At 47.9% G+C, this 16,969-nt stretch overlaps 1 protein-coding gene across 6 annotated transcripts; it reads right to left on the reverse strand.

The window, feature by feature from the left end:
* Positions 1–2,660: 2,660 nt before the first annotated feature.
* On the reverse strand, positions 2,661–15,429 carry DHDDS (dehydrodolichyl diphosphate synthase subunit). Of its 6 annotated transcripts, XM_074161975.1 has the most exons (10): positions 15,366–15,422; positions 13,761–13,844; positions 12,695–12,811; positions 11,918–12,060; positions 10,446–10,562; positions 10,157–10,258; positions 9,391–9,505; positions 7,354–7,461; positions 4,133–4,374; positions 2,661–2,904 (listed from the first exon to the last, which is right to left on the reverse strand). In XM_074161975.1, exons 2-9 carry the CDS (start codon positions 13,821–13,823, stop codon positions 4,138–4,140), a joined length of 1,002 nt encoding a protein of 333 aa, XP_074018076.1. In that variant the 5' UTR covers positions 13,824–13,844; positions 15,366–15,422; the 3' UTR covers positions 2,661–2,904; positions 4,133–4,137. The 6 variants fall into 6 exon arrangements, with proteins under 6 accessions (XP_074018076.1, XP_074018074.1, XP_074018079.1 ...); XM_074161973.1 differs by having other exon boundaries at positions 2,740–4,374; positions 15,366–15,420; XM_074161978.1 differs by lacking the exon at positions 10,446–10,562 and having other exon boundaries at positions 2,783–2,904; positions 15,366–15,429.
* Positions 15,430–16,969: the final 1,540 nt, after the last annotated feature.

Here is a 16,969-nt window from a genome sequence, read left to right on the forward strand (position 1 = left end):
CCCAACTACATTCGAATGGGGTGTTTATAAAGTTTTATATAGAGCCGGACGCGGCCCAACCGGTTCCAGCCGGATCCCCACCGCCCCGCCCTCCCATTGGACGGCTGAGGTCACGTGGGGTGGGGGGGCGCCAAGGCAGGGAGGAGAGTGGGGAAGGTGGGGGGGGGGGGGGGGGCGCGCGCGCGCAGCGGGGCCTCACGCGCCCCCCCCCCCCCTCGCTTCCCGCGGGCGGGAAACACCCCCGGGTGGGGGTGGGAAGGCAAAAATAAGGGGGAAAAGGGGAAAAACGGGAATGCCTGGGGGTGTCGTCGTCCCTCCCCCCCCCCCCCCCGGGGAGCTGCGAATGCTCCGGAGGGGAGCGGAGCTGTTCGTTCAGCACCGCCCCCCCCCCCGCTTCTTCTTTCCCCCCCGCCCCCCCCCCCCCTTCTTTTCCAGGGACCGGGAAACCGGGGTTAGCGGGATTTTTTCCTGTAAAAAATGGGATTGGGGGGGCTAGAAGAAAAGGGGAAAAAAAACACCCAGGTGTGTATTTTGAGGGGGGGGGGCTGTGCCTGCATCCAGGTGGGAGAAATGGCCCCTGGGGGGGCCATTTCTCCCACCTGGATGCAGGCACAGCCCCCCCCCCCTCCCCAAATCCAACCACTAATTACACCCTTCATCATCCCCAAACCTTTAAACTTCTAATTGAGCCTCATCCAGAACAGGAGGTGTTGTCCCCCCCCAAGGGAACTTCAGGCTTTTCCAGACCTCAAATACCAGAAAAATTACATTTTTGGGGTTCCCCCCCCAAGTCGTACTGATTTTTCACATCTTCACCCCAAAAAGAAGGATTGGGGGGGGGGGGGGGAAGTTGGCTCCTGGCTGAAAGCAGCCCGTAGCTCCGCTTCCACTTCAAGATGCGCTCCCGAAACCGGGGAGTTCGTCTGCGTAATTAACACTCACCCTTTAACGAAGCCAGGCTTAGAGGGAAAGTTGGTATTTTACTGGAATAACCCACGCAGGTGGAATAAACAAACTGCCAGGGAACACAAGCCTTTCACCCCCCCCCCGGGTTGCCTGAAGGATTGACTTGTTCTCCTCCCCTCCTACAACAATGGCTTCTATAAAAAAAAAAAAAAAAAAAAAAAGGATTAAAATTAAAGCTTTCCCTACAAACCTTTTGTAAACCAGATCCTCCCATTACCACACCTGCACCAGTACCACTGCTTTGTGGGAAACCAGCACGGTGGCTTCGGTCACCTGTGTTGTCATAAGACACCTGAAAACCTTTTGGGGTTTTGGTGGTTTGTTTGGTTTTTGTTTTTTTTTTTTAAGGCAAAAAAAAATAAATACATTCTTGGGTAGAAATAAAGTCTCCCCATCAGCCTGGCAAAGGAAAGCGGTCCCGTCTCACAGAGAGCGAACGATTTCACGGAATCAGGGAATTGTCAGAGTTGGAAGGGACCTCTAGAGATCATCTGGTCCAACTCCCCTGCCAGAGCAGGGTTGCCCAGAGCACATCACTCAGGGCTGCATCCAGGGGGGGCTTGAAGATCTCCAGAGAAGGGGACTCCACACCCTCCCTGGGCAGCCTGTTCCAGGGCTCCATCACCCTCACCAGAAAGAAGTTTCTCCTCATATTTAAATGGAACTTCCCATGTTCCAGCTTGTGCCCGTTGCCCCTCGTCCTGTCACTGGGAACCACTGAAAAGAGTCCGGCTCCATCCTCCTTCAACCCACCCTTTAGGTACTTGTAAACATAGATGAGGTCTCCCCTCAGCCTTCTCTTCTCCAGGCTGAAGAGCCCCAGCTCTTTGAGCCTTTCCCCATCAGGGAGATGCTCCAATCCCTCAATCATCTTAGCTGCCCTACGCTGGACTCTCTCCAGTAGGTCCCTGTCTCTCTTGAGCTGGGGAGCCCAGAACTGGACACAATATTCCACTTGTGGCCTCACCAGTGCAGAGCAGAGGGGGAGAATGACCTCCCTCAACCTACTGGCCACACTCTTCCCTACGCAGCCCAGGATCCCATTGGCCCTCTTGGCAACAAGGGCACATTGCTGGCTCATGGATAATTTACTATCCACCACGACCCCCAGATCGTTCTTCTCAGAAGCGCTTTCCAGCAGGTCCACCCCTAACCTCTACTGGTGCCTGGGGTTCTTCCTCCCCAGGTGCAGGACCCTACACTTGCCCTTGGTGAACCTCACGAGGTTCTTCTCTGCCCAGCTCTCCAGCCTGTCCAGGTCACGCTGGATGGCGGCACAGCCCTCTGGAGTGTCGGCCAGCCCTCCCAGTTTGGTATCATCAGCGAACTTGCTGAGGGTACACTCTGTCCCCTCGTCCAGGTCATTGATGAATATGTTGAACAAAACTGGACCAAGTATTGAACCCCTGGGGGACACCACTGACAACTTCCACAGACAACTTCCTGAAATGCGAAGACAGAAAATAAAATACAGCAAAAGAAGTTTAAAAAAAATAAATAAATCGACAGGTCCCATCATCTCGGCACACGTTCATCCAACCTGCCGTTGGCTACTTACGCGAGAGGAGGTTCCTCCTGCACGGGAGCTTCCTTCCGCCGAGCCCGGGGGTATCAGCAAATTCCTCCCGCTGGACTGTAAAAAGAACACAGCCTTCAAATGGCTCCCAGTCTAACTGCAACCAGGCCAGGAGTCTGTCACAGCTTAAACAATATTAATTACAGCCGGATGCCAACTTCATTACACCTTGGAATGAGCTCTACGGACTTTTTTTAGGTGTTCGGCTTATTATTATTATTTTTTTTTTTAAATAAGTTTGGTACGAATAAGCTTTATTCACGGTTTGACAATGTAGTTTCTCTCCTCTTCACAATCACATTCAGAGCGCTGAGTCGGCAGCAATTACAAGTCTTTCTAAATCTGCATTTTCTAGTTTTCACCTGGAGGTAAAAAGGAACACTTTAAAAACAGCAAGAGCTAGTGCTGCTGCACCTGCACCAGAAACAAAAAAATCAAGACATTTTCTCTTATTTTGACCACGGGGACGGAATCCAGCAGAAATTAAGAGACGGAAACAATCTTGGAAATTAGTTAGTCCATCTCCCTGCCGATGGAAAATTGAGAACAAACACTCCACAGCTGCTCCAGCCACTCCCATTAAAATCAGCTAAATGGCCCTTCTAAACCATTCTGGCTGGGGTCAGGGGTTGGTTTTGGCTCCACTATTCCTGAACTAAGCCCACCCTCATTCCCTGGAAACAGGACATGAAGTCATAGCTCTGCAGAGGTCTCAGAGGGCTTTGACATACTGTATCCATCACCTGGTTTTGGCTAACTTTTCCCGTTTTAAGCCATGAAGTTAATTCCCAACCAATCCTTTTTCCTTGCCTGCTCGGCCCCTTTCCTAAGCACAGTCAGTCTGTTCCAACACCAGCATCTTTGGGGTTTTTTCCCCACACACACTGCTCAGAAGGGATCACAGGACCCAATGAAGCTTTGGAGTATCTTTTTTTTTTTTTTTTTTCTTTCCAGCAAGGTTGACAACACCTCGCTTTAGCTCTTTGGAAGCCAAGAGCAGATACATCAAAGCCAGGACAGTAAGGTGGGGAAAAGACAAGATGCCATCGGGAAGCAGGCAGTGGGGAATCTCTCTGCCACCGCTTGGCACAGGGCTCCCTTCTACACCAGGAATAATCCTTTCCCTCCAGAAAGCAAGGCTCCCCTTACGGGACAGCAGAGGAAATCTCAACAGAAGATTCACTACTGCGAAGCCACGGAAAGAATTCAAGTCCAGACTGGTTTAACAGGACTGAACTGGTTTGCCTGGGCCAACTCATGAGGAGTTAAACAGAACAGGAGGCTCGTTTTAGATAACTTCTTGTCACTGTCAAGTACCAAGCAGCAGAGACGTGGCAGGGTGCGTGTATTCTCCATCATCAGGGGCAGGGAGGTGAGACAGAAGGACGGCATCACCTTCCTCAGCAGCATTCACAGAACTAGAAAGGTTCACAGTACTCTGTCCCTGCCCTCAGACAGGGCCAGCGGGGACGTAAAGTCCTAGAACAGCCCTGCATCCCCACTGCAGAACCGCACCGAGTGAATTCCTCTGGGCAGCAGCCATTCCCTCTCACGCGGTTAAAAATTGTCTTCCCAAGAGCAACCCAGCACCTATGTCATGCAGACACCGTGCACAATCTTTCAAAGAAGTCCGCTCTCTTGTGCTCCAGCGCCTGTAGAAAGCCCTGGATTCTCTCTTCCCGCATGGCGGTGCATTTCTGCAACAGTGTCCGTCGGCGCCAAGAGTCTCCGTGGGATGCGAACCCCTCCTGCTGCAGCTTCTTTGTCACATAAGCCTGATCCCTTTCCATCTGCTGTCGCCTCCTTTCCTCCATGTAGGAGTCTCTGGCCTTCTAGAGTGAAAAGCAGCAGAACGTTAGCACTTTACCAGGCCTTTCAGCTCATCTGTGGTACAGACGCAAGGCAGCACAGGTTGGGGAAGAGACGGCCTCTGCTTGGCCATCAATCTGCAGGTTAAATGAAAGGTGGCTCCATGTGCGCCTCCTCCGCTTTGAGGCAGCCTGCTAGATGGGTTATAAAAAAAATAAATAAATACAGGGATATCCTTCTGGACTTTCTCCTCAAGACCTAAGTCTGCCGATAGCATTAACTCCTAGTTAAAAATACATAAAGGTCATGACAGATTGTGGAAAAACCCTCAGATATCAAAACCTGAGAGGAACAGCGTACAAGAGGACTTTCAAACCACAGGCGTGCACACAAGCTATCCTCGCCCGTGTCATCACAGAATCTTTGATCCTACTCACATGGCAGCTGAAAGGTTTTAGGGGGTTCAGAACAATGATTTATGGGGCAATTCTTTGAGCTGATGATCAGGTATTGAGTTAATCAGCTTCAGGAAGAAAAGCAAAAGTGGGCTCAGCATTCCCAAATGCCTGTGATCTCATAACGTACCGGCTTGAGACACAGCAGGACCGGCAGAAGAAAGGTAAAGGCAGTAGCTATCCCTGCCCACCTTTCAAATATTTGAAATATTTGTGCAGAACATCACTTTTGGATTTCTTCTCCTTGCACATATCCTAGCCTGCAGCCTCCAACAGCAAACCCACATCTTCAGGCAGGAATAGGAAGTTTTCATTTTTAAAGAGAATAAAACTGGTCACTGTGACATAACCTGACAGACACTGAGAGAGCACTGGCATTTCAAACGAGCAAGAAGAAATAATTATTCTAATGAGCGCCTGACTCACTCTTCACCACACTTTCCCTGCGCCCAAGTCAGTAGTCTATGCTCTGGCACTGTAAATTAGCTTTTGTTGTGCTGGGAACGAGAGTAGACACATCCCTAGCTACAGCAAGCCCACTGAATTGGTAACACTCCACTGCTGTAGCTCTGCTTATTTGAAATGCAAAGATCATCAGCCCGTTCAGCGTAAGGCTTCCACCCTTGGACAAAGTGAAATTCTGTCTATTCACCAGAAAAGAGCCAGTGTGAGCAATTCCATAGGGCAGGCTTGCAAACCAACATCTCCGTTCTCTCCCTAGATCTACCATGCACCAAAAAGCAGGTTACTGTTGATCCTGGGATCCTTGAGCAGCAGGCTACCTGGAGAATGAAGATGGCTATTAAACGTGATGCTGTTTGAGTTGATGGAAGGAGGATATCTTTTGTCAAATGCCTCCAAATCAAGTCGTGTTTTTTTTCTGTACCTTGTCAAACCTTCCATCCAGCTGCCTATTCACACCATAGCTGCCTCCAGTGTCCTGAGCACAGCAGCACTCTCCCAAGGTAGACACAGCTGCTGTCATATATTCTGGCTTTTCAGCAAGTCCACCCCTTAGCCCCACCGTTCTCACTGACAAGGATCCCTTCCAGCAAGGTGATTTGTTTCAAAAGCTCCAGGTACTTTTAGCTTTCAAGATTGCCTATTTCAAATGTGGGGAAAAAAAGCTTCTTAATCTCAGCAGTTCCTCTGAGTGAGAAGTCCTCCCTTCTGCACAACCGGGCTGCACCCTTAAAACAAGGGCAGCCTCATACACTGCAGACAGAGCGGGTTTCACAGCAAGAAAACTAACCAAGGGACAAATCTGGCCGATAAGAAACGTTAATAATAGCATAGCATGAACACACATCGGGCCACAAACAAGAGCTAAGACAGGCGAGACTAGCTAGGAACAGAAGAAGCATTTGTTACCCATCAGAAATTAGCACTAGGAGCAAAGTCAGAACAGTGACCTCACTGTTCGAGACCGAGGCAAAGCTAATGTCAATGACAAACACTACTGCCTTTTTTGCTTTCCTCTCCATGCAGAAGGTGAATTGCCATTAGTTGTATTAATACAATGAATTGCCAGTAGGAAAAGGGCAGACTTGGGGCAGAAATAGGAATAAAAGAGGTTAAGGACTTGAAGAACTTGGATGTTTCCAGACTGAACGGACCTGATTAAATTCACCCAGAAGCACCTATAATGAGGTCCCTGAAGGTAGAAAAAGGCAATATCATGCCTGTCTTTAAAAACAGAGGACCCAGATAATTAAGGGACACACTCAGCACTTGGATACAGTGGAGGTAAGAGTCACCCCACTGAGTTCCTCCTTCTGCAGTTACTGCTGTCTCTGTGCCACAAGCTGCTCCCTCCCCCCCAGATTTCCCCACCAAGAGCTCCAGCTCCCAAACTTGTTTTGCTTAAAAATAGCCAGATTACTAAGTCACAACTAAATTGGCCACATTTATCTGAACCAGGTCAGAGAGAGCTCATAACAACAGATCTCAGAGGGGAGGAACAATGACAACAAGCAATAGGAACAATCTCTTCAGTAGGTACATCTGCACCCACAAGAGGACACTCGTCCAGTGTCTCACAGCCCAGGCGGCCTCACTTCAGCTCCCAGAAAGGAAACTCTAAACCCACTCGACAACCCTAAAAACAATAGCAGAGTTAGAGCATGCAAATTCTCCCTGCTCATTCCCGAGTGAACTCAGCAGTCCTTACTTAAGCCACTGATGAAGTGGTTTGAGTTAAACTGGTTGATTTTGCCCTGTAGTAAATCAGGAGTCCTTACTTGTTCTGTCCTGCCAGCTGACGAGTGGGGACAGATACTTCCAGCTGGTGGAACAAGCAATGAGTAACAGAGACAGTGGCGGCTTCAGATAATTTAGCTATTCCCAAAAGCAGAGGAGTTCTGGCCACATGCTAAGATGTTGTAACAAGCCATATGAGTACAGGAGAAGCAGCATTAGCTGCTAATGAAACAAGATCTTAACTAACCACACTAAATGAACAATTCCTGTGTTCCCACTTTGCACACTCTCACCCAGTCTCTGGCACATCACTGGGCAAGGCTTTCCATCTCCCTAAGGCTTCCTTACCTGTAAAGCGTTGTAGTTCATCTGGAACCGAAGGATGGCTTCACACAGGTTCCAAAAAGAATATTCTGGCCACAAGACTGACTGAAACACCAGGCATGAATGGGATGTCTGCAGAAAGCAAGATCACCAACAATTCAATCATTTAGCAAGGGAAAAGTCAGCAAGATGCAGGTCTGCTGGTCAAACAACGCCAGTTTCCCCCACAAAGATTTTTACGTAGGCTGTGTGATTAGATTCTACTTAAAATGAAATAAATGCCAGCCAAGAGAGTTTGAAATTGCACAACGTAGAGTCTTTCTAATTAGTTTTTAACACTGGGACACTAGTCATCCATTCCTGCAAAAATACCAGGAGAATTCTTTCTAATGCTATGTTGGTCTCACAGAGGTATTTTTAATAGCTTAAGCATCACGGACATATAATAAAACTAAAATAGCAACACTGGACTATCAAAGGCTGAGTTAAGGGAATAACAGATGAACTGAGGATCAGGACGTGACATTTAATCCATTCATCAAATGACATCTCTTTGCTGCCCACTCGTGGCATTTAAAGTGCTTAATGAATCCGAGTTGTGGTGCACTGAAGGTATCCTAGAGCTGAAAGATGTGAGATTTCAAGTTAAAACCTATTTTTGCCATCGAGTCCCTCAAAGTTTCAGGTAAATGTGTTCCATGACCATTACTACAAAATCTAACACTTAAAAGGACTCTGCATGACTCAAAGTTGTAATGATATAGACAATATTAGTGTTGATTCTATACAAAAACCACCATAAGGACATTTTCTTTGACACCAGAGAACCATCCTGAAGAGCACAACGTCCTCCTACTTTGGGGTTGTCAGGATCACACACGGTTGGTAGCGAAGGGAAATTTGCACTAACGCTCTGGTGTATGAGTTGAGAGAGCAGGAGCAGGAGTTCTCCTCTGCTGCTTCTGCTGTAATCCATGGCACAGGAGAGGGGCATCGCCCCCTGAGAGACTCTCCAGAGCACTGACCTCCTCAGTTAATGCTTCACCAGTTACAAACCCAGCGTCTGTGGCACCTCTGCCAGGACCAGCACCAAAAGGAGCAAGCAAAATGTTAGTTCGCAGCACTGACACATTATAGGCGCGCCCAAAAATACAGGGAGGAGAGGGAGATGCCTTGGTAGGCAACCACAACTCAGGCCAGAACTTCTGTGAACTTGCCAGTTAAATAAGGTGGAACAGGAACATTTGATGTGGTTGCTTAAAGGCAATTGGGTTTTGGCTCCAAATTGTCAAACAAAACGTTAGCTTTAAGTAAAGCAGCTTGACTCAAACGTTCTCCTGCCAAGTTTGGCTTACAAACCAGTCAATATTGCCCAGCACAGGAGAAAGAGAAATGGAAGCAGCTTTTGGATACTGTAACAGCAAATTCATGAACTTTATATGTGTTAAGAACTATGTTTTAGCTTAGCAGCCTAGTCATGCTGATTTGACTTTGCCGTCCTTAGAACCTGTCTTGCAGGGTCTTGTTTCATTATGAAACTCAAATATACTTCTGAAACTGTGACAAGCCAGGCATGTATGTTACACGTACGTTATAGGGTTACACCTCCAATACCTACAGCTGACACGTGACAAACACCTCTCCCACGAATCTAGAAATCCTTCCTGGGATTTCCTCATCCCAGGAAAATATATTGCCAGGTTAAATTAATCAAAGCCAGGAATTTACCAATCAAATGAGGAATTACCTCAACGTGAGAAGAGGAGCAAAAGGATGAGCAATTCATGATTTCCTTGGCTGCTGTCAGCTACACTAATTTCTGATTACTTATGAAGTGTTGTCAGGAGGATACAATTTCAGTGCCACAAGGCATTTTAATAAATCACAGAACCGCAAGAACCAGGTTCCTCAGAGGTGCCCCAGCACTCAGGCCATCCAAGGAGCTACCCAACCCCTGGCAGAAAGAGTTTAAGAGCCTTCAGGTGAGCTCACGTCTGGAGTCAGTAGAACACTCTCCGATACAAAAAATGGAATATTTCAAGAAGAAAACAAAGACTTTACCTGCCAGAGCAAGAAATCACTCAACCGAACCTCTCCAGAGGTTCGAATCAGGAGGTCTGGGTCAGGAGAGTTGTTGGTGTACAGACACTTATCAAGCAACGATTCAGACACATCACTAAGAAAGACAAATGCATCTTATTAAGATCACTTTCCTGACCCGCTGGAGGCAGCACGACTAAATCAGAATTACTGAGGGTTTTTTTTATAAACACAGGACTGCAGATTAAAACTGGGTGGTGGAGCTGCACCACAGCCAGTCATCAACTTGCTTCTGATGGACACTGCTGTCTGCTCCACAGGCTATTTCCAATGCTCTTTCATCCCCCAAAGCATCCCCCCCCGTGCTCTTTGAAACATAATACAGAGGTGGAACCAGACTGTGAGGACTTCCATCTGGAGGAGAGAGCAGAGTGCTAACTACTCCATCTCCTCCAGGGTGGAGGAACCGTTCAGTACTCGTGATTCATCTGTTGTTTGACCTCATAGCTAAGACTGCCAGCCAAGCAGCCAATTGTTGTGGCATAAAATCTGCCTTCACATTCAAACTAACTTAAGACACAGCCCGAATTTCTCTTCTATCACCACGGTAACCGAAATAATAAAAACCAAACATTGCATAGTAACTTTAAGTCATTTGTTCCAGTCATACTGGTTTAATGAGATCTATTTAAAAGCCATTTGGCTTCTGAGAGGTTATTAATAAAGCGTGGGAGGTAAGACAGGCAGTCTTCATCTATGAAGCCTCACACCGAAAGACAAGAGTTACCTGGGTTCGAGCAGTCCTTGTTCCACCCCCCATGCCATCTCCCTGACAGCATTGCTGATTTCATGTCTCGAGGTGTATGCAAAGCAGACATTTAAAAAGCATCTGAAAAGAGGAGAAAGATGTGAAAGACTAACCTAAGGAAGGTCAGTAGACGACAGAGAAAAGAGTATCTACAACAGTTGCGTGTGCTTGTAGAACAAAGAGAAAAAAAGGTGTCTGCCAAATCTCAGCCTTCGGGTAAAAGAGGAAGGTGTGAGCTATCAGCTACTTTAAACTGGGCATTACTTACTTGTTGTAGTTCCTAGTTGCCAGCACAGCTTGGGCAATCAGCTCCTGAATATCCAAGGGCAGAAGTGGGAGGTCTCCGAGGACACGGATACACACACCGTGCTTCTTCAAGCTCTCCCTATACCCAACAACAAGAGTGAGGACTGCAGAAAACAGAGCAGTCTCTACTGCTCAAGTGCCATGTCTGCCTTGCATAACATCCACTAAACAGAGACATCAGGTGTGTAGCAGGCATAGTTTCAGCAAAACCAAGAATTAAAAAAAGGCAAGATGACCAAATGTTTTTCAGGTGTTGAAAGCTGGCTTAGACTTGATCATCCCAAACCGTTCCATAAAGGGAACCTGGTTGTTCCCCATACAAGTTCCTAAGGTACAGACAAAATCAAAGGACTATAAAATTATCACAGATAAGGAATTCCTACATGAAATTATGAAAATCCATATGGGTAACTTAGAATACAACGATAAATTCTGGGCACCTCCAACTAATCAAAAATTAAGATGACTAATGACCACTCACAGAGTAGCACAACCACTTTCTGGTGTAAGGAAAGAGTAATGTATCGATGAGGGTGGGATGAGAGTGGTGGAGTGAACGTAAGATGAGACAGGAAACCATCCATGCCTGCTATAGCTTTATTCTGAGCAGACAGGACATCCCATGGGATCTTTTAGGCTCCTGCTGCTGGCTGTCTGGTGCTATAAACTCCTGTTGAAGGGCCGCATTGGGTAGAAACCACGGAAATGGCCTCTTTGACCCTGATCTTCCCAACTTCTACTAGCACACACACGCTATCCTCTCCCTCCCATTCTTCCAGCTGCGCTCTCCCACTGCCCTTCAAATTTACTTCAGCCGGACTAGCACCCCTTCCATGCATGATTCTTCACACCAGTCCGGTGTGGGGAAACAAGCATATCCACTGAGCAACGGGGCACTGGAACACCGCTCCCTGCTCACTCAGATCTCTACTAGTTGCACCTCCACGCACTAAATGAACTAGTTCTCCAACTCCAACGAGTGACTTAACACACCACATGCCCATATGTAGCAGTCTCAAGCTATCGCAAAGCAAGTTGCTGAGCTAAACTCTGATCTGCCAGGAGTACGGTGACAGAATTTAAGACAAGGTTTTGATACTTCATGAAAACAAGGCATCCAGCACTCTAGTACTAAGGAGGAATTTCTAATTGTGCCATGCTTATCTGAAAGCTGTACTGTCTCAGCTGTTTGGATGGGATTGTTGCACAGTAAGCCGTGTGATAAGGACACAGATCTGGTGTGTTTGGGGACTGTGCGTGTTCAGGAGCTGTATATCCCACCCAGGTAGGCAGAGCCCCTCAACACAAATCTCTAGTTGGACATGGAGAACAGCTTCCTTCATTTAATCCATTTTTCACATCCCTGTAAACACCTCTTAATCGTGTTCTGCTTTAGTTTCACCCTGTGGGATACAGACACGAGAGGGTTCTTACTGTTCTTCCAGTAGGCGGCTAAATTTCTGTCTTGCCAGATCCATTAGTCCATCCACCTCCTCCTTGGAGCGTTTGAAGTTCTCAATACTAAAGGCATAAACAGTCACCTCCCGAATGCCCAGATTTAAGCACCACCGAAGCGTCTGCAAGAAGACAAAATATAATGGGACACAGAAGTCAGATAAGCAGACTCAGACAATTAGACAGGTCAGCAAGAATCAGCTTCTCCACTGCTAAAACCTTCCTGTCATTTCCCACTATGCCAAGACTGGATCAAGAGAAACAATCATCAAGAGCCGACAATGAAACCCACTCGATGAGAACTGCAAATTCATCTTAAAGGACAGAAGGAAAATATCACCATCTAAGGATGCGAATCCACAACAGATGGGACTAATCCACCCAGGGAAAGCACTTCTTGTAGATAACATTCTAAGTTATACAATACTGTAGCTTTCCAAACCTTTTCAAAGAAATTCAACCTGCTTCACAGAATTAAAAGCTTCAAGATCTGCAAGGCAGTTATTTTAATTGAGTATAAAACAGAGGGGGAAAAAATAGCTGATTAGAATGATTCTGCAGGATAACAGGAAGAGAGAGAGGGGAGCTGAAGTTGGGAATTGAGAACCCTGATGACTAACGTCAGCTGCAAGCGCAGGCCTGACTCCAGTGAAGAAAAAGAACACAATACACCAGTCAAGCAGTAAACACAGTCAGCTGGCGAACGTGGCTCAAACTTTCAACACACAACGTGAAGGCAGCAAACATCCTTCCCACCTGTGCTAGCTTATCAAAGCCTTGCGAATGCCCCTGCTGTCTCTCTACGTGGCACTTTTGGGCATAACGGCGATTGCCATCCATGATGAAAGCAACATGCTTGGGCATTGGACCTGCCTAGAAAAGAAGGAGAAACACAACAGACCAGAAAGTGAACAGCCAAGCTGCCATTTTGTATCACACAGAGTTTAGTCCCACTGCCCCTGGCAGCACCGCGTAGTTGTAGGAGTGCAGTGCGTATATCCCAGCTTCAAGTCTGGAGCTGGAAGGAGTAAGATGCTAATTACCCTGAACCGGGGTTAGCAAAGAGGTATCTAAAAAGCATAGCAGTACCGACAATTGCCTAAACAACTTTGCCCTCCCTGTTTCTATCACATGACAGAGAACTGTAGTACCCAGGAAAGAGCAGCACTGCCAGAGCTACCTCCCTGCAGGCACGGGGGAGAACGCACACAGTTTTATGCTGGGATAATTGTAAGTATTTATTATTTCTGAGTCCAAAGGCATTTTCACAGACACAATTAACTTAAGAGAAAAGATAAAAAAAAAAAAAAAAAAAAAAAAGTCATGAGACTTTCCCCTACTTAAGGGGAATATTCCTTTCCACTGACCTCATTAGGTCTGCACAGATCCTTTTGCGGGAAGGACAGCATCACCAGTCTCAAGAGTCTGCTGAGGAAGGCCAGAATTTTCCTGGAACTGGTGAGTTATTATTCTCATCAAGAGACACTCGGTTTCATTTCTTAGACTCCTAATCCGACCATCTTGCTTCTCTGCCTCCTTCCCATGCCCTGCCTTCATCAGCAAGGGCACAAAACATTGAAGTCTGGGAGTGTAAGCTCATTATTGGCAAGCACTGCCTACAGCCTCGCTCATTTGCAAGACTAAGCTTAAGTAATTTTCCATCCCTGGATGCTGTTTAGGGATGTACATCCAGTGCCAGCATTAATACGCACCCTTGCTAGCAACACTATCTTTCTCGAGCAGAGCAGTCACAGAGACAGTTCCACCTTGAACCCTGATGAACCTGCCAATTTTTACCGCAGTAACCAAATTCCTTCCTTACCTTAATGATGTTGGCACAAAATCTCTCTAAGATGGTCAGCTCGCCTTCTCTGATCCACGACATGTCTTACCGACAGCTCCTTTTCTTTTCCAATGGAAAGATGAAAATAAAGGGGTTAGATGTACAGAAGACACCATTTGAGCCCAAAGCAACTCTACAAACCACCATCTTGGAAAAATAAGCATTAACTAGCTGCTTTGGGGCCTTTTTATCACCTGTACAAGTTCTTTCATAAGTAGACAACAGAGGAGCTCAGAAACAAGCTCTGGAGTTTTCCAGCTGTGTGTCATGAGAGTCGATTCTGCATTAGCTGGTAGCAAGAAAAAAACAAACCATTACGTGTCTTCCAGCTGAACTAGTTTGTGAATGAATACAGACCCACAATCTGGGCTACCGCCAGGCGAGTCACAGGTTGGCAGCAGCACAGACTGACCTTCACTGCTTTTGTGCTGGAGTTGCGGCAAATCTTCAAATGAAGCAACCGTCTGCATCACCAGCTACCCTGCACTTGTGTCACCACCGATATTTCCTTTCCTTCACAAGTAAAGAACTTTAGCCTCTGGAGCTGTGAAAATACTGGGGTTTTTTACCACATTATCTGCACATCAAATACTAAGATCTGGTTTGAGCTAACAAGACACAAGAGTTTGCTGAATTTCCACGTTAATCTTCAATTCTCTCAATTAAGAACCCTGACAGACATGGGCAAAGCAGCTGTGAAGAGAGAGCTGCGGGGGCAACAGTCCAGATACAACCACATGGTACCCATCTAGGGACCAAAGCAGATTCAAATTACACTTGATTGCATTAATTTTCTGTATTGGCCTTCTCTGCCTTTTCCTTCAGGAAAGGGATATCTAGCCACAGATGCAGCCACAAAACATTAAGGCAAGGAACTGCTGAACCTCAGGCTCTGCTACTAAAGCTCTTAATGCTCCTCTTGAACAACTCAGGCTGAAAACACATCCTCTTCCAACAGCACCTTTGGCTCTTAACAGCAATCATAGAATCATCTAGGTTGAAAGGGACCTTTCAGATAATCGAGCCCAACCATCAATGTAACGCTGACAAAAACCACCACTAAACCATGTCCCTCAGCACCACATTTATGTCTTTTAAATACCTCCAGTGACGACAATTCCACCACTTTCCTGGGCAGCCTGTTCCAATGCTTGACAACCCTTTTCAGTGCTTGATAATCAATCTTTTACGTATGATTTCACACAGTCATCTTTAAAAATAATCCTCGCCAAGAAGCCCCCTTGTCTATAAGGCAGGGAGAAAGGCCGTGACTGGGGTGGGTGCAGCCAGAGGAGGCTTTACACCCCCTAGGCTGCTCTCTATGCGGCAGGCAGCTCTCCCCACCGGCAGCGAGCAGAGGAGGGGGGGGGGGAAAGTCACCGGGCCCACCCCCTCAGGGTGAGACAGGCCCGAGCAAAGCTCTCTGAGGACGGGGTATCCCTCAGGCCTCCCCCCGACCCCGCGAGCGGCCGCCGACGGGAGAGATCCGGTGGAAGGAGACAGCCCACACACACCTCACCACATACCCGAGGGGCTGCCCCGTTCCCCCGCTGCGTGAGGCGAGCCCAGCCGCCCGCCCGTTACCTCGTCCGCCGGCGCCGCCTCAGCCTCCACCGGAGGGTGACGTGCCCTTCCGCCTGCGTCACCCGCCCGCGCCCAGGGCGGGAAGCGCGCGCAGGCGCCGCTGGGCGGGGCTTGCGCGCATGCGCGGTGAGGGGGCGCCGGGATGGGGGGGCGTAATGGCGGGCTGAGGGCTGACAGGGCCGCGGCCGCCCAGCGCAAGTAGGGGGGTTTACGGGTGACGGCAAGCGGGTAGCGGAGCTGGGGTCGGGCGGAAGGATAGGTGGGGTGTGGGGGGAGGCGATCGCGGGGTGGATACGGGGTTCTGAAGGCTGGCAGCGTGGGCAGGCTGGTTACCGGCTGTAGGCCAAGGGAGGTGTGGGGCGCTGGATGTGGGAGACATAGAGGGCTCTGGCCTAGGGAGCTGGGGGGTGTTGGCTGTGGGACACGTTGGCGGGGGGAGCTGTGGGTTGTTGTGGGGTGCGTTGGCTGTGGGGGTACCCCAAGTCCCAGGCAGCACCCCCTTTGGGTCTGGGCTTCTGAACCCCAAGGGAGGAAAAATAAATAAAAGAGTAACTGCACACAGAACATCACCAGCAGCCATTGCCCATAGTCTTTATTTAATTTTATTTCTCCAGAAAAGAAAAAAAGAACAACCACATTTTACATAGTTGGTACAAAAACAAATTAAAAACAAATAAATGGGGGGGGGGGAGGAACCTGCAGCAACAGGAATTGGGGATCATGCTGCAGGGTCTCCAGTGGGAAATCTCTTTGGTCACCCCTGAGCCACCCCCATTCCTCCCTCCCTCCTTCCCACCCGCTTCATAAAAACTCACGAGTTTTGACACAAACAAGCTTTGGTTGCTAGCAGTAAACATGGATTACATTCTTCTGTCTCCCTCGTAGGCAAATCTTGCGACTCGAGGCTTTGGCACCAGGGCCAGGGACACCCCCTCGCCAGGGACAGCGTTATCTCCTACATTCAAACACCCCACCCACCCCCCCCCCCGAGATCCAGCAGGACCCCGAGCGATTCACTGCCCCGAAATGCATAGCGCCCAGCACGGGCAGGGTGAGTGGCGATGCAGCAAATTCCGTTAATTATTGTCAAGACATGGGAAGAACCACAATGGCAAACGCAAGGAGAAGATGCAAATCAATCCCATCTTCTCCAGCGTGGCTTCCCTTTACAGATTAAAAAAAAAAAAAAAAAAAAAAGGTAATAAATCCCTGTTTTTTCTTGGATCCGGGTACCACGCTGGCCCCGGGGGAAACCTGAGTGATTCTCTAAGCCATATGCGACTTGCTCTAGCCTAGGACAGGGATGGTCACAGAGCTCGTATCCCCATGCTGAGTTGCAAGGCAGAGTACACAGAGAAGATCCTGTCTCCCTGGTCCATAACCTACTTAGATGCTTTGGCTATTATTTTTTTTTTTTCCTTTTTTTTTTTTTTTCCCATCTTACTTTTGTAAACAATAATCAAGGAGAATACTGAGAGAAAATGGAAAGATTTACAGAGGTATTTACACACACACTAGACCATCTAGCAGAAAAATCACCAAACCCTTAAGCTGGGGGCGAAGAGGGGGGAAAGGTCCTACATGATTTTAAGACAGATACAAGA

Source organism: Numenius arquata, chromosome 21, assembly GCF_964106895.1.
Source record: "Numenius arquata chromosome 21, bNumArq3.hap1.1, whole genome shotgun sequence".
Taxonomy (NCBI): Eukaryota; Metazoa; Chordata; class Aves; order Charadriiformes; family Scolopacidae; genus Numenius; species Numenius arquata.